Raw genomic sequence first — 13,255 nt, forward strand, 5'->3', positions numbered from 1 at the left:
GTTTTGTCACAAAACATTTTATGTTAACCTAGTTAAGTTCTGTTGTGATGTCAGAGTAGCTCACAGATGTGAGAGGCATGCTTGATACGGACTGGCACACTGTCCTATCCCACCAATGCAAATGATGCATGTTTTATGATGTTTGAGACACACCAGACGAGGTGTGTATTGTCCCTGTCTCGACAAGGGGAGCGACAAGAGCCTTTCTGCAACTCATCTGAGACTGCTCTCGTTGTTTAGTGGACGCTTGGCCTCAAAAGAAGACTCATGACCCTCAACCAAAGTGAGATGTGGTCCCCTGTGTACCAAAGACAGGGAGAGTTATCAAAACAGTATTTACTTGCAGCTGCTGTACCAAACAACAGGAGCAAAACTTTGACAAAAAATGGTGTTGTTTGCTGTGATGGATTATCCGTCTCAGACAAGTTTCTGCAAGTTAATTTTTAATAGCATACTAAATTGAAGTGAAACCAATGCATGTCTGGAAGTCGGAAGATAATCTTAAAAAGTTTCTGTGTACTGCGGCTGTCCTGTACGTTTTCTAGTTAACAGACTAAAAGTTACAATACTTAAAGTACGATCCTGTTTAGTCCTGAAACTAAAAGTAGATAAAGATGGTGAATTTACTTCAGTGTGATTGACACTGCCGCATATGACTGAGGGCTGAAGTGTAGGTGTTAAACAACACATAGACCAGAGAACACAGTGTTTATGGGCCCACATGCTTTCAGTAGGGCCCAGTCAAATCAAGTCCTACACATACACACACACACACACACACACACACACACACACACACACACCTACAGGTGGTGCACTTCCGTTGGGCTGACTCTGATTAGGGCACAGGGACATCAATGAACCCTGAGCTCTGGGCTTTAATGACCACTTAACAGAGACCGCCTATTCAAAAGCTGCTTACATTTATATTAGAGCAGTAAATTTCAAAGACTGATGCTGGTCACATTAACATTACTTTAGAAAAAGCAACAGAAATGGTTTGCTAATGCCCACATTAACTGAAATGAGCATTTTCAATACTACACTTTAAGCATGTAATACAGTTTCTGGACAAGGACAAAGTGTGTCTCCATCACAGTAGACATGGACTTTGTTTATGATCATATCTTCATACTGTGGGCATTGTTGCATACTGTGGGCATTGTTGCCTCTCAGATTTTCAATAACGTAATATTAGGGATTCAAACAGTTGTTTTGATTTTTGTTTGCAACCAATCACTCTCCTCTCCTCCCCAGATATCAAACCAGCCAATGTTTTCATCACAGCTACAGGAGTAGTGAAACTAGGAGACTTGGGACTGGGACGATTCTTCAGCTCCAAAACAACCGCCGCTCACTCACTAGGTAATTTGCAACAGTCTATACATATTGTGGATTTACACACGCTCTTCATGTTGGATGTGTTTCATTAGGCATGGTGAGCCCAGAGCCATGTGTCATGTATTCATGCAGCCTGGCCGCGTCTGTGCCCCGCCCCTTCATAGGCCACTTAGCCACTTCCTGTTGCCTTGACCTTTAAACCTAACACAGATGAAGACCCGGCAGAGGCCTTCGACACACAGCTCCGATTGTGAATGTATGCCATAAAACAAGCCAGCCAACTTTACAATCAGAGTCACTGTTGGCATTGATGGGTGTGTTTGTCAGCTGGAGGAAATAAAATCATATAACATTCTTTTTTTTTTGTTCAACAAAGTGAGAATTGTAGCCTTTACTCTTGCCACAATAATTAAGACTTGTTTTAAGATGTAAAAAAAAGTGAAGTGTGCTAAACCTGAGACTGTGCAACTGACAAACAGATGGCACCACATGTTTAAATGTATTCTTTAACCCATAGGGTGTTTAATGACTGTGGGGCTTTTACTGTAAATCATTAGGAGTCAAGCCTGTAACCTCAAGAAGAGTGTGAAACATCATTTGAGTGATTATTGATTTCCAAAGGAAGAGATGTTTGTGCCACTCATTTACCAAACCTTTAGCTTGCCTCACTTTACAAGAGACGCAGAGTTTAACACAAATACACACAGAGACACACATCTACCTCAGTTCAAAGGTGTCCTAGTGTTTAAAACACAAGCGTACCTATTAACAATTTGTTAACAGCCTACTCCTACCAGCCCTCATCACTGTGCCCTATTTTTAAAGTGTGCCCGCTCCTGCACCTTTTTGTTGCTTAGCATCACAGTGTGTAATGCTGCAAATTCAAGACAGAGACAAGTTATGACAGATGTGTTGTTATGATCTAAAAATATTTAAAATGAACCTTTTAAGAAATAATTAAATCTGTGATATCAGAATAATGCGTTATTTTTTTGTGTAGAAGTGATTTCACAGTGTTTTGCTGTTGAGACATTAAATTAAGACATTGTTTAAGGCGCAATTGTAAACCACCAGCATGTTTTGAGAAATGAGGACAGGGCATCTTGTAGATTGTCTTTTAAAGGAACTCTTCACCCATAGAGTGACCATTTATTTATTAATCACTCACTCACCCTGGGTTACATTGAATATGTGAAGAAAGCTGTTTTTCTCACATGCCTCTACACTGAACGAAGAATCCAAAAACAAAGAAAGTTCCTGATATTGCACTACAAGGGGGCCACGTTTGACAGCAGCAAAACTATATCAAAACATTTATTTACAAACTCTCACAACCTGTGCAGTATAATTTAAGTCTCATTTAGCCAGTTGTATGCTCAGTACTTAAGTAATGCATGCATTTGAACAAAAACCTTACTATTTTGAAGGTGAAGTGCTCCTTTAATTACAGCATCGGTGAAAAATGCCACCACACAAGCAAAATATATTTATATGTTCTCTTCAATCACTCATTACTCTATGAGTTGTAGCAAAAAAAATGTTTCCCAACCCAAGATAAACAGAAGAGAACATAAAAATCATCTGGTGTCTTGCAAGAATAATGTAATGGCCATGTTTTAGGAGAAAACCTAAACCTTCTGATAGATCTAACAAATCCCTACCAGAAGTTCTGTTGTGGTTAAACTCCTTTGCCAACAGCACAAACACAGAAGCAACCAGACATTGCTTGTCATTTCCTGTAAATAAATTTGGATCTTAAATCAGATGTCTGTATTTTGTTTTAATATTGTTAAAATTGATCTGTTGATTTTACAAGCAATATACATAAGTAGCTAAAAGTACATTATTACATAGTAAAATGCAGTGGAGATGGTTCCAACGGTTTCAGCCTGACCTCTTCAGGTACATGTAGGTGCTCTCTCATATCCCCTCTGCAATTTCAGCTGCTTCATAGATTATAAAATGGAGACAAGTGAACTCCATAGACAAATATAAACGCTGTCATTCACACCAACTCACTTCCCCATGTCAAACTGTTATTACCACAAACAGCATGCTATTCTCAGCCCCTGTACAGCAGCGGCCCAGCTGTTTGAGAGAGTGTGAATCACATGATCAGCTCGACAGTAGCCCTATCAGCCAAAGCAGCCTGCAGTGCCAGCAGAATTGGGTGAAAGCGTCTTGTGATTGCTCATTAAATGTTGAGCCCACAGCACCCTCTTTAGGCTGACAGAGGACAGGCAGCTCCACATGCACAGGGGTCAACTGGAGCACTCTTATCATTAATCTGAAGCAATCAAGACTGCTTTGGCAATCTCCAGAAAACTACACAAATCACAGTGTCATATTTGGTCCGCAGTCATGTGTAACATAGATGCAGTTGATTTAGAACAGTTAAACTGGCTCTGAGATCATAACATTTACTCACCACAAATAAGCATGTAATGTTACATTTAATATGTACTTGTGTGACCACAGTATGTTGTATCCTTTTAAGAGTATTTTGAGGATGTATTCAGTAGAGGAAGATGATGTTAGTATGACCTGTCAACATAAGGGACTCAGAGTGCGTCATCCTTCCACCCTCTGTCCCTGGCTTTCCCCTTGACATTTTTTGGGGTTTGTTTCAAATAGCAGATCTCCTCTCTGTCTTTTTCCTTGTCACATATATCCTTCTCCCCTGCTGCTGTTTCTCAGTTTTACTTGTCCTCACTTCTCCTTCCCCCTGTCCCTCCCTCTGGTGCTTTGACTTTTACTCAGAGAGAGAGACATAGGTTAGGGTGAACGAGAGAGAGAAGAGGTGTGAGAAAACTAGAGTCGGCGAATGGGAGACAGCACAGAGAGTGAGAGAGAGTGAAGAGAAAGCAATATGTCAGAAAAAGAAAGGAGCGTAAGAAATAGAAGAATGGGTGACAAAGAACCAGAAAAAGAAAGGAGGAATGTGCCGGGTGCGAGAGAAGAGAATGTGACAGAGTGACACAGGGAAAAAAAAGAGGAGAAAAAAGGAAGCAGAGAGAAAGTTAGAGGGAGCAGGAGGAAGAGGGGAGAATATGACAGTGTGACAGAGGGAAAGAAAAGCAAGAGTGAAAGAGGGATAGAAAGAAAGAATGTGAGGAAGATGTGTGTGTGTGTGTGTGTGTGTGCGCACGTGCATGCGTGTGTGTGCAATCGCGTGCCAGCGTGGTTCTGTAATGAGCCCAGCCACCCAGCTGAACAGTAGAGCAGGGTGGTGGAGATGAGATGGAGGTCCAGGCATACAGCCTGTCAGCTCCCAGGCTTTCAACTCAGCCGCTCAGCAGCCTGCAGTCGCGCACACACACACACACACACACACACACACACACACACAGTTTTTTTTTGTCCCTTTACACTCTTGCACACACTGAGAGATACACAGACTCTTTGTCTCCTATACAGATGTATGTATGCACTGAGACGCATGTGCATATCCATACAGGCTTGAATGCATGCACAGATTATGGTGCACATTCACACAAAGTTGCAACATACACACATTTCCACAGACAAACACTCGGTGTCACATACACGTCCACACTCTGGGACATTAGACTGGCAAAAGCACACACAAGCATGCAAAAGACACTCTGCTTTCCATTGCTGAGGATGTATACAGAGGGTTATGGCAAGAGTTGGATTACGGAGAAAAAGAATGAAAGAACAATAGTTAGAGGAAACTGATGCAGTTGTTGGTGGAATGAGAGACTAGCCAATTGGCAGCAATAAGTAGTATAATATACCTGCAATTAACACCTGTAATGAGAGAGGTGTTAACGATGAGTACTGGGGGAAAGGGAGCAAAAGAAATTGAGAGGAGGAGGGAGAATTAGACGGAAGCAGAAAGACTATAGGGAGGCTGATGTTGAAAATAATTATGACTATTTCAACATGTATATAAAGGCTTGATTATCTTATAAAGGCAAGCAAGCAAATTGTGAAATAGGGATTGGAAGGCGGGGAGCCAAATGGGGGTGGGGATGAGGGCTGAGCAGGACATATAGAAAACCATGAAAAACATAATGGGGCTATAAGGGAATACAGAGAACGCCTTCTGACTATGATATGAAGTCCTTTCTGGCTCTGCCTAGAACTTTACATCTTATTTATTAGAACATGAGAGAGCAAAGGTTTCCAAACTCCTGTCCTGGGTCTGAATGAGAAATTCAATCACAGCCTTTGAGATTCCAGCAGAATCTGGCTTGCTGTTCAAAATACAGAATCTGGTAATGGAGCACAGATTAGAGAAGGTTTACGCCATTAATGGAAACTCCTTGTAAGTGTAAGAGACTCACTGTAGGTTTAAATTGTTGATGAGGTAATTGCAGCAAGTGTGTGCAATCAAATCAATAAATGTATTTAAAAGAGCACCAATTTTGGTTCATTTAACAGAACATTCAGCAGGGGGTTAGAAGTGCGGGGTTCTTTATACTGTATGGCATCTCACCTTCTATACAACAACGATTAGCCTGTTTCGCACAAAGTGCAGTGTTGTCACAGCCATTCACAATAATGGAAATCAATCCCAACATGACTTTCAATTTATTTGCATGAATAAGTAATGTGCCCTTGATTTAGCATGCTGAAGGAGCCTGAGCCCGCCGCTGCCGCCTTTTTTTTATGCCACTATTAGCATAAGAGAAGCTGATTCTTTTTAATCAACTAATAATGAATGTTAGGGGAGCTTGTTCAGACCGCACCATGAGACCTCACAGCTCACACACATACACACCCGCACGCACACACCCTCACATATAAACCACAATACCAACCTGATGACCAATTAAAACAGCAATCCCCTGTTTATTCTTCCACTTGCTCTCTCTTGCTTCTTTCCTGCCTGTGCAGATGCTGATTATTTTTGGAATGACAGGTAGCACTTCATTATTCAAAACCGCACATTTAAGATAAAAGCATGTTTTTTCAACCCAATTAGATCCGCACCAAAATTAAAAGTGCTAGCTTTTATTCCAGCTCCCATAGACTTCAAATCTAATAGCCCCTTCTGTAATAGTTTTATTAATTGCAATCACATTAGCTGAGTTTCCTCCAACCTGTTAACGTGCACAACGGCTCTGGAGGGTTTGTGTGTGTGTGCGCATATGTGAGTGCTGCCGGTGAGTGTGTAGTTATGTTTTGTTTTTTTACTAACACTTTTCCTGCTAGCTGACTTTTCTCCGGAGTTCTTTCCACTTGAGAGCTGTTCTCACCTACCCAGCTCACTTCAGCTGTTTGTGTGTGTTGTAAACTCAACAACTACAAGTTGCCCTCTGTAAAAAAAAACCTCTTCCTCATAGCTTTATCTACCTGTTTCCCAGCACACATTTCGTGTACAGGCTAGGGGCTAGACTGGATTTGGGTTTGGTTTATTAAAAAAAAAAACTTTCCCCCCTTACATTGCATTGAATTTGGCAGAGGTTTTTGTCCAAAGCAATGTACAAATGAAGAACAAGTTTTTTCAACCTCATTTTTATTCAGCCTCACACAGCAGACAGGGTTCACGCAGCCTTATACGTCTTAAAAAGCATTGAATTCAAAAACCAAAAAAAAATTAAGGCCTTAAGTGGTTTTAAAGTGTCTTCAATCAAACTTTCAAAAGTCTTTAGAAATGCTTAGATATGGGAAATCAGATTTTATTAATCTTTTTCTCTGATTAGTTTTATTTAGTTTTATCTAGTTAAGTTAGTGGCAGCATAGTGGTGCAGTGGTTAGCATTGTCACCTCACAGCACACCTCACGGGGTGGGGTAGTTTGTTCTCCCCGTGTCAGCGTGGGTTTTCTCAAGGTACTCCGGCTTCCTCCCACAGTCCAAAGACATGCAGGTTTACTGGTGACTCTAAATTGGCCATAGGTGTGAATGTGACCATGATTGGTTGTGTCTGTGTGTCAGCCCTGCGATAGTCTGGCAACCTGTCCAGGGTGTACCCCACCTCTTGCCAAGTGTCAGCTGGGATAGGCTCCAGCCCCCCCCCCCGAACAGGATGAGTGGCTACAGAAAACGAATGAATTACTAGTTTAGTTAGTGTAGTTTATTTGATATTAACATTGCAGTAGCATTAAAATTGTACATTTCTGCACAAGAACCAGATGCACTGTGTTTAGTGTTTGTAGTGAAACACTAATTTGCAACACCTATCCACAAGAGTCATTGTAAAATCTCTAAATAATTGGTAACATCTATTAAAAAAATTCCAGGTGCCTCTCTGGTAATGTTGCCACAGCAGAACCAGCAGCGTCCATATTTAGCTGTCTGCTAGCTAGCTGTTACTGTACGCTGGACAACATGGAAAGCAGAGATTCAACAAAAATGGGCGATTTTAAACAAGATTTTGCGGCAGTGCTGAAACTTGTTCAAGATAACACAATCAAGGCCTGGGGTATTTTATGCAAAAATATTTTTAAACCTGGCATGATGGGAGTTGATGCAGAGTGAAAGACACGAAATCGCCAAGAAAGACAAAAAGTCATGTTTTATGTTACAATAAACATTTGGGCTGAAGTGTCCCTCACCCTAAGAAATAGAGGTTGATTTTCTTTCTCCTTTGGTCTTAAATTTAATTCCAAGTGGCGTTAAAAAAGTTTGACAAAGTCTGAAATCTTAAGCTGTAGAAACTTTTGCAGAGCTATGACAAGGTTCTCCTAGTTTTTTCCTTTCAGCCTGTGGTGTCAAGTGATGTTTAAGGTTTAATTCCACTACTTACTCCACCAGCTAATTTGATAAAAATGTGCACAACCTCGATTCTAGAGAAAGGAAGCTTAATGAGCTAGTATCATGTTTGATTTGACCTACAACCTGAGAAAGTACTGGACACTACAGTCTTAGAGTGCGCACTGGGCACACTGCATTTCAAACAAAGACAAAAGAGTCATTAGCAGTGGAAAAAATAAAACAATGCAATGCAAAGTCATCGATCTCATATTGTAATCAGATTGGAATTCAGTTAAAGTCACGTAAACAGTTGAAATACAAGAAACTCAATTAGTAATCATATATTCAGCGAAACCAATCAGTTTGTCAGGTTAATAATCAGATTGGATCCCAACGAGAATGCAAGAAGATGTTGATTATTTTTGACATGTAAGGCACAAGCTCTACAGTGTAGCCTACACACATTTTCATGTGCAGCGATGCTACTGATGGATGTTGTACACCAACTCAGCAGAGCCTCTGTAGCTGTCACCGTCATATGTCAGTAAGCCTCCGTTCACACGTTTGCTTGAGAGGATGTGGAATGAGAAGAGTCTGAGAGCTGCTCAGCACAGGTTAGAGAGCTGGTAAAGTTTCCATCCTTTAACCATATGTGATTAATATAAAACCTCTGCTGGATTTGCTTGATAGACTTTAACATGGGGAAATCACAGCAAACTGAAAGCAAATGAAAAAAGCAGCCAGTCAGACTCGGCTAAGAGAGCAGCAAATCTCCGGAGCTTCCTGCAGCGTGTTATAGATGTGATGTTGAGCTGTGGTTCGTCTTTGTGTCCAGTTGGGTGAAGGTCTGATTCTCTGGAGCTCTGCCAGTCGCCGTGGCAGTTTGGGATTCTTGAGTTTCCAAACCAGAACCAGAAACGGGCCAACTTTTGAGGCTCCACCGCCGCTCCCAGGGCGGACTCTCTGACTACTGTTTCAGATCATTACTTAGCCCCAGTAATCAAAACTGATTTATGTATATTTTGTGTGTGCGCGAGAATGTCTGCTATACATATGTAGGCAGCTTTGTGGTCCTTGTGCAATTGCATGCACTGTATCGGTGTGCATGATAATATCTAACCTTATTAAATATCATCTTACTTCAGCTTACATAGAATTAACAGAGGCAATGCACTTTAAAGTCTCCCTCTAGTTTTTTTTAACTCTTGCTAAAATATGGTGAGTGTTCCAGCCTCTGAATGTGTCACAGTGTGAGAGTACACCTCCGTTCCTCACCTGCTTTTCTGTACTGTCTGAGGTGTGTCAGTGATGTTGATGAACTGGGGGAAGCATGGGCTTGCATTGCAAAATGTTAACGCTCACTCTTCTCTTTGTCCTCCTCTCCTTCTCTACCTCTGTCTGTCTCTTTCTGTCCTCTCCTGCTCCCTCCCTCCTCCACCCCCTCCTCTCCCTCTGTGTTCCAGTGGGTACTCCTTACTACATGTCACCAGAGAGGATACATGAAAACGGATACAACTTCAAATCTGACATCTGGTCGCTAGGATGCCTGCTCTACGAGGTAAACTATGGGAAAGTGTGCACACACTGTCACCCTGCAGCCGACTGTAGGAGTGATGTGACAACACATCGGCTCAGACACACACATAAACAAACAAAGCATCCTCAATGTAATAGAGTACTGTAAGAAAATATATACAAATACACCTGCACTTTCCCCACTGTGTTTACATATACCTCCACTACAAGTCATAATGTGCAAAACAAAAAAATACACACACTTTCATAGTAAAAAATAAATTCAAATGTTGCATTGCTTTATCTTTCATCCCTCCTTTCCCTGTGGTTTGACTGAGCTGAGGCCTGAAGACTCTTTGAGTTAAAGTTCTTTAGCTTGGGAACCTGCTAAACGTTGAAAAGCTGGCGAGTGAAAGGAACTGACATGGCCATGTGTTTTAGATAAGGCCGCCCAGTGACACTGACTAGTTTGATTAGTCAAGAGCAAAACACCACAGGGCTCTGCTGTAGACCACACTGAGTGGAAACGAGCCCAGGAGGAGCACGCTGCGGCGGGAACAAAGAGGAGAGAGAGTGAGGAGCAGAACAATGATAGACGCGGATGATAGCAGTCAATCTGATGTTTCACCTTGCCAACCTTCACATGCACTGCACACACACATACACACATTTTCAGAGACACACTGTTGGCCAAGGAAACACCCACATTTTCCTCCCCTCCTCTCTCCTGACTCCCCTGAGTTGCTGATCACTTGGGCTGCATTTCAACGCACCAGTGACTACACCTTCTCTACAGCGCCTCAGGCACAGAGAGGTGGAGAATGCGCAAGGAAGAAGTTTGAGCTCAGCTTGCAGGTCATGGTTGCTCAGAGACCACAGTCCTTCATGCTAATTAGTTCCCCACAATGCACTGCGGCAATGCAGGGCTGTGGTTGGCTGAAAGCAGTGGATGCTGTAGGTCACATTCTGTTCCTCATACTTTTTACAAGTGTGGTGTATGTGTGTTGTTTTACACGGAATATTCAACTTTTACTGTTAATAAAAAACAGATTGCTGTAGTTTATGTTCTCCTGTTGCACAGTTTCTGCAGGTATGATGACTGCGTAACCACACCAGCACCAGTTTTGTTTAATATACCTTTTTTTAATGTGGTTAATTTTGTCAGGGTGAGATTGGTTTAGGTTTTTTATATAGGTTTAGTTGAAACAAATTGTGACGTCAGTTGCTGTACAACTGAACATTGTTTATTTAGTTCTTGAAGATTTTCCAGGGGGCATTTTTGCCTTTATTTGTGGGAAGCAAAAATAGAGATACAGACAGGAAATGCAAGGAAAGAGAGATGAGTATGACTTGAAACCGAGCCCACCAGATGCCCCGGACACTGTTTTAAAACTTTTATACAGCGTCTGCTTGAGAATTTAATATTTTCAGTCCCTCAAAAAATCATCAAACATTTGGCTTGGTTTAATTATATTTGAAGATTCTGTCTTTTCAATATTTTGTTGAGGAAGTTATTCATTTTGAAATCGTCATGGTACTGCATAGGGTTGCAAATTGTAAGCACTATCGTTAATTGATCATTGCTAGCATTAATGATAGTTTTATTGTTATTTTCAAATAACATAAAACTTTGTTTATACCAGACAACACCAATGCGTTGTTGTCCTCAATTAAAACTCGCAGATGTGGAGACCTAGACATATGAAACACATTGAATCAAACAAAATAAAGCATTGCTTTGCCCGCTTCATTTTACAGTGTTGCTGCTGCGCCCTTCTTCCAGACCCCAACATGGCATTCTTGTCATAAGTAGTTATATTGGGCTATTTGTTTGTTAATGCTAGACGTTGAAACGTGCTTTCAAAGTACACCATTCTACTAGATGAGATCTTTACTTAATCTATCACTGATTAATCATTACCTGAGCATTGATTGCTCCACAATTTCAGATGGGAGCACAGTCCATTGATCTTTTATGATTTTCACCCTTAGGACAATCGCTAGGGGTCATAGTCTGGACTAAATATTGAGAAAACAAGATGGAGACTGGAGTTAAGGAGAGGTAAGGGCAGAGCAAAAGTGAAAAAAATAAAAATAGAGGGAGACTTGTTGCTCCCTCAGGAGGTGAGGAGGCAGGGAATAAAGATGTAAGGAGAAAAAGTTTAGGAATCTATATAGGAACAATATAGGAAGCTAGAAAAAGGGGAAGGGGATAGGCAGTAGGAGTCTTGAGAGAGAATGAAAAGAAAGAGGAGATAGAAGGTTAGAGGGAAAGAGCAGAGGGGGAGATTTGGAAGGGGAAAATAACAAATAGCAAGAGCAGGGTTATAGATTGCTGGAGAGAAGAGAAAGAGTGGGAGGGGGTGTTCATTCAGAGAGAAAGTACTGTAGGTACAAGAGCAGAGACAGAACTCCAGCCATCAGGTCAAGGTGAGCCATGCAAGGAGCCTGTGGAGATAAAGATTTTACAACCTTATTGTTACCAGAGCGGTGCTCACCATGCCATGCATATTCTCTTTGAAGAGCAGACCCTTGCTTTCCACTCTTCTTGGTAAGCGGGCTCCACAGTGCATTCAGTGTCAGGAAACTTACCTCTTTCTTTCCGAAACTCTCTCCTCCATTCGGCTTTGCTCTTTTCTTCTCCCCTCTGCTATGTTCCCCTCCGTATGCCTCCCCTTTTCCTCACTTAACCTTCAGGCATAAGAAATTCACATAGAAGTCCACGCCTGATCCCTTTGGTACTCATTGATTTCACTGTGAACATACAGTAGGGGCTGGGGATTGTATATTTTTGTGTGTGTGTGTGTGTGTGTGTGTGTGTGTGTGTCTCTGTGTCTGTATTCCAGGGAGTGTTGGTTGCTTATGTGTGAAACGGCTCCATTTGAGAGAGCCTGCATTTTTCATTCTTGCGCCTGGGGGTTGGGTTAGGGTCCAAAGGGTCGGTCCGTCAATACCTGGTCATTGTATCTGCGTCCATCTTCATCTCCCATTCTGTTTGATCCCTTTCTCCTCGTGTCCAACCTCATTACATCACCTGACCCTGCCCTGTGCCCCCTCACCCAAACCTCCTACACCGTGGTAAACAGGGATGCTGCAGTCTGAGCAGTTGTCTCCCAGGGTGACCAGGGAGGTTAGGAGGGGATCTGGTCACACGCCAGTCGATGAGATTGTGGTCTCCTAGCGCTCTCTGCTCCTGCTCTCAGTCAAAACCACCTCATATTCGCATATTCATCCCATTGCGCAGCGTGTTCTGTTCTGTAAAATAGATGCATTTTACACACACTGTAGGTCTCCAGCTTGTGCGGATGTTTTGTGGTTGCTGTGTTTTATATAAAGGTTAGCAGGGGAGGAGAGTATCTTGGAAAAGCTTTACTGGAATGTGTCTCCTTCCTGTAGGAGCTCCACCATCCATACCTCTGACTGTGCCCATGTCTCATGCCTCCTGCCTCACTCCTCTCCCTCCCCTTTTGTTTTGCTGTTGGTTTTACGAGGCCCAAGAATGCTGGGTTCTCAGCAGCTGGCGTTTGCATGTGATGAGTTGGCCCTGTGGCTAGCGCTCTATATGTTTTTGAAAATGGGAGTGGGGTTTTTGCAACCAAAGACTGCTGCTTATTGATGGTCTTGGTATCCTTTTATCTACTTCAGGCGTAGGTTTTGATGTGTTGATGTTCCACCTACCAGTGTCAGCATCAGGCTGCGCTAAATGGAGCAAATTTTCTGACCCATCTGGGTACA

The 13,255-nt window shown here is 42.1% G+C and overlaps 1 protein-coding gene across 1 annotated transcript in view; it reads left to right on the forward strand.

The window, feature by feature from the left end:
• nek7 (NIMA-related kinase 7) overlaps positions 1-13,255 on the forward strand; it is a 63,675-nt gene that overhangs the window by 38,957 nt on the left and 11,463 nt on the right. The window contains exons 7-8 of the mRNA XM_033622536.2: positions 1,258-1,365; positions 9,469-9,563. Of these exons, the coding sequence (XP_033478427.2) occupies positions 1,258-1,365; positions 9,469-9,563 (203 nt within the window). The remainder of the gene's footprint in view (positions 1-1,257; positions 1,366-9,468; positions 9,564-13,255) is intronic.

This window comes from Epinephelus lanceolatus, chromosome 6, assembly GCF_041903045.1.
Source record: "Epinephelus lanceolatus isolate andai-2023 chromosome 6, ASM4190304v1, whole genome shotgun sequence".
In the NCBI taxonomy this organism is placed as follows: Eukaryota; Metazoa; Chordata; class Actinopteri; order Perciformes; family Serranidae; genus Epinephelus; species Epinephelus lanceolatus.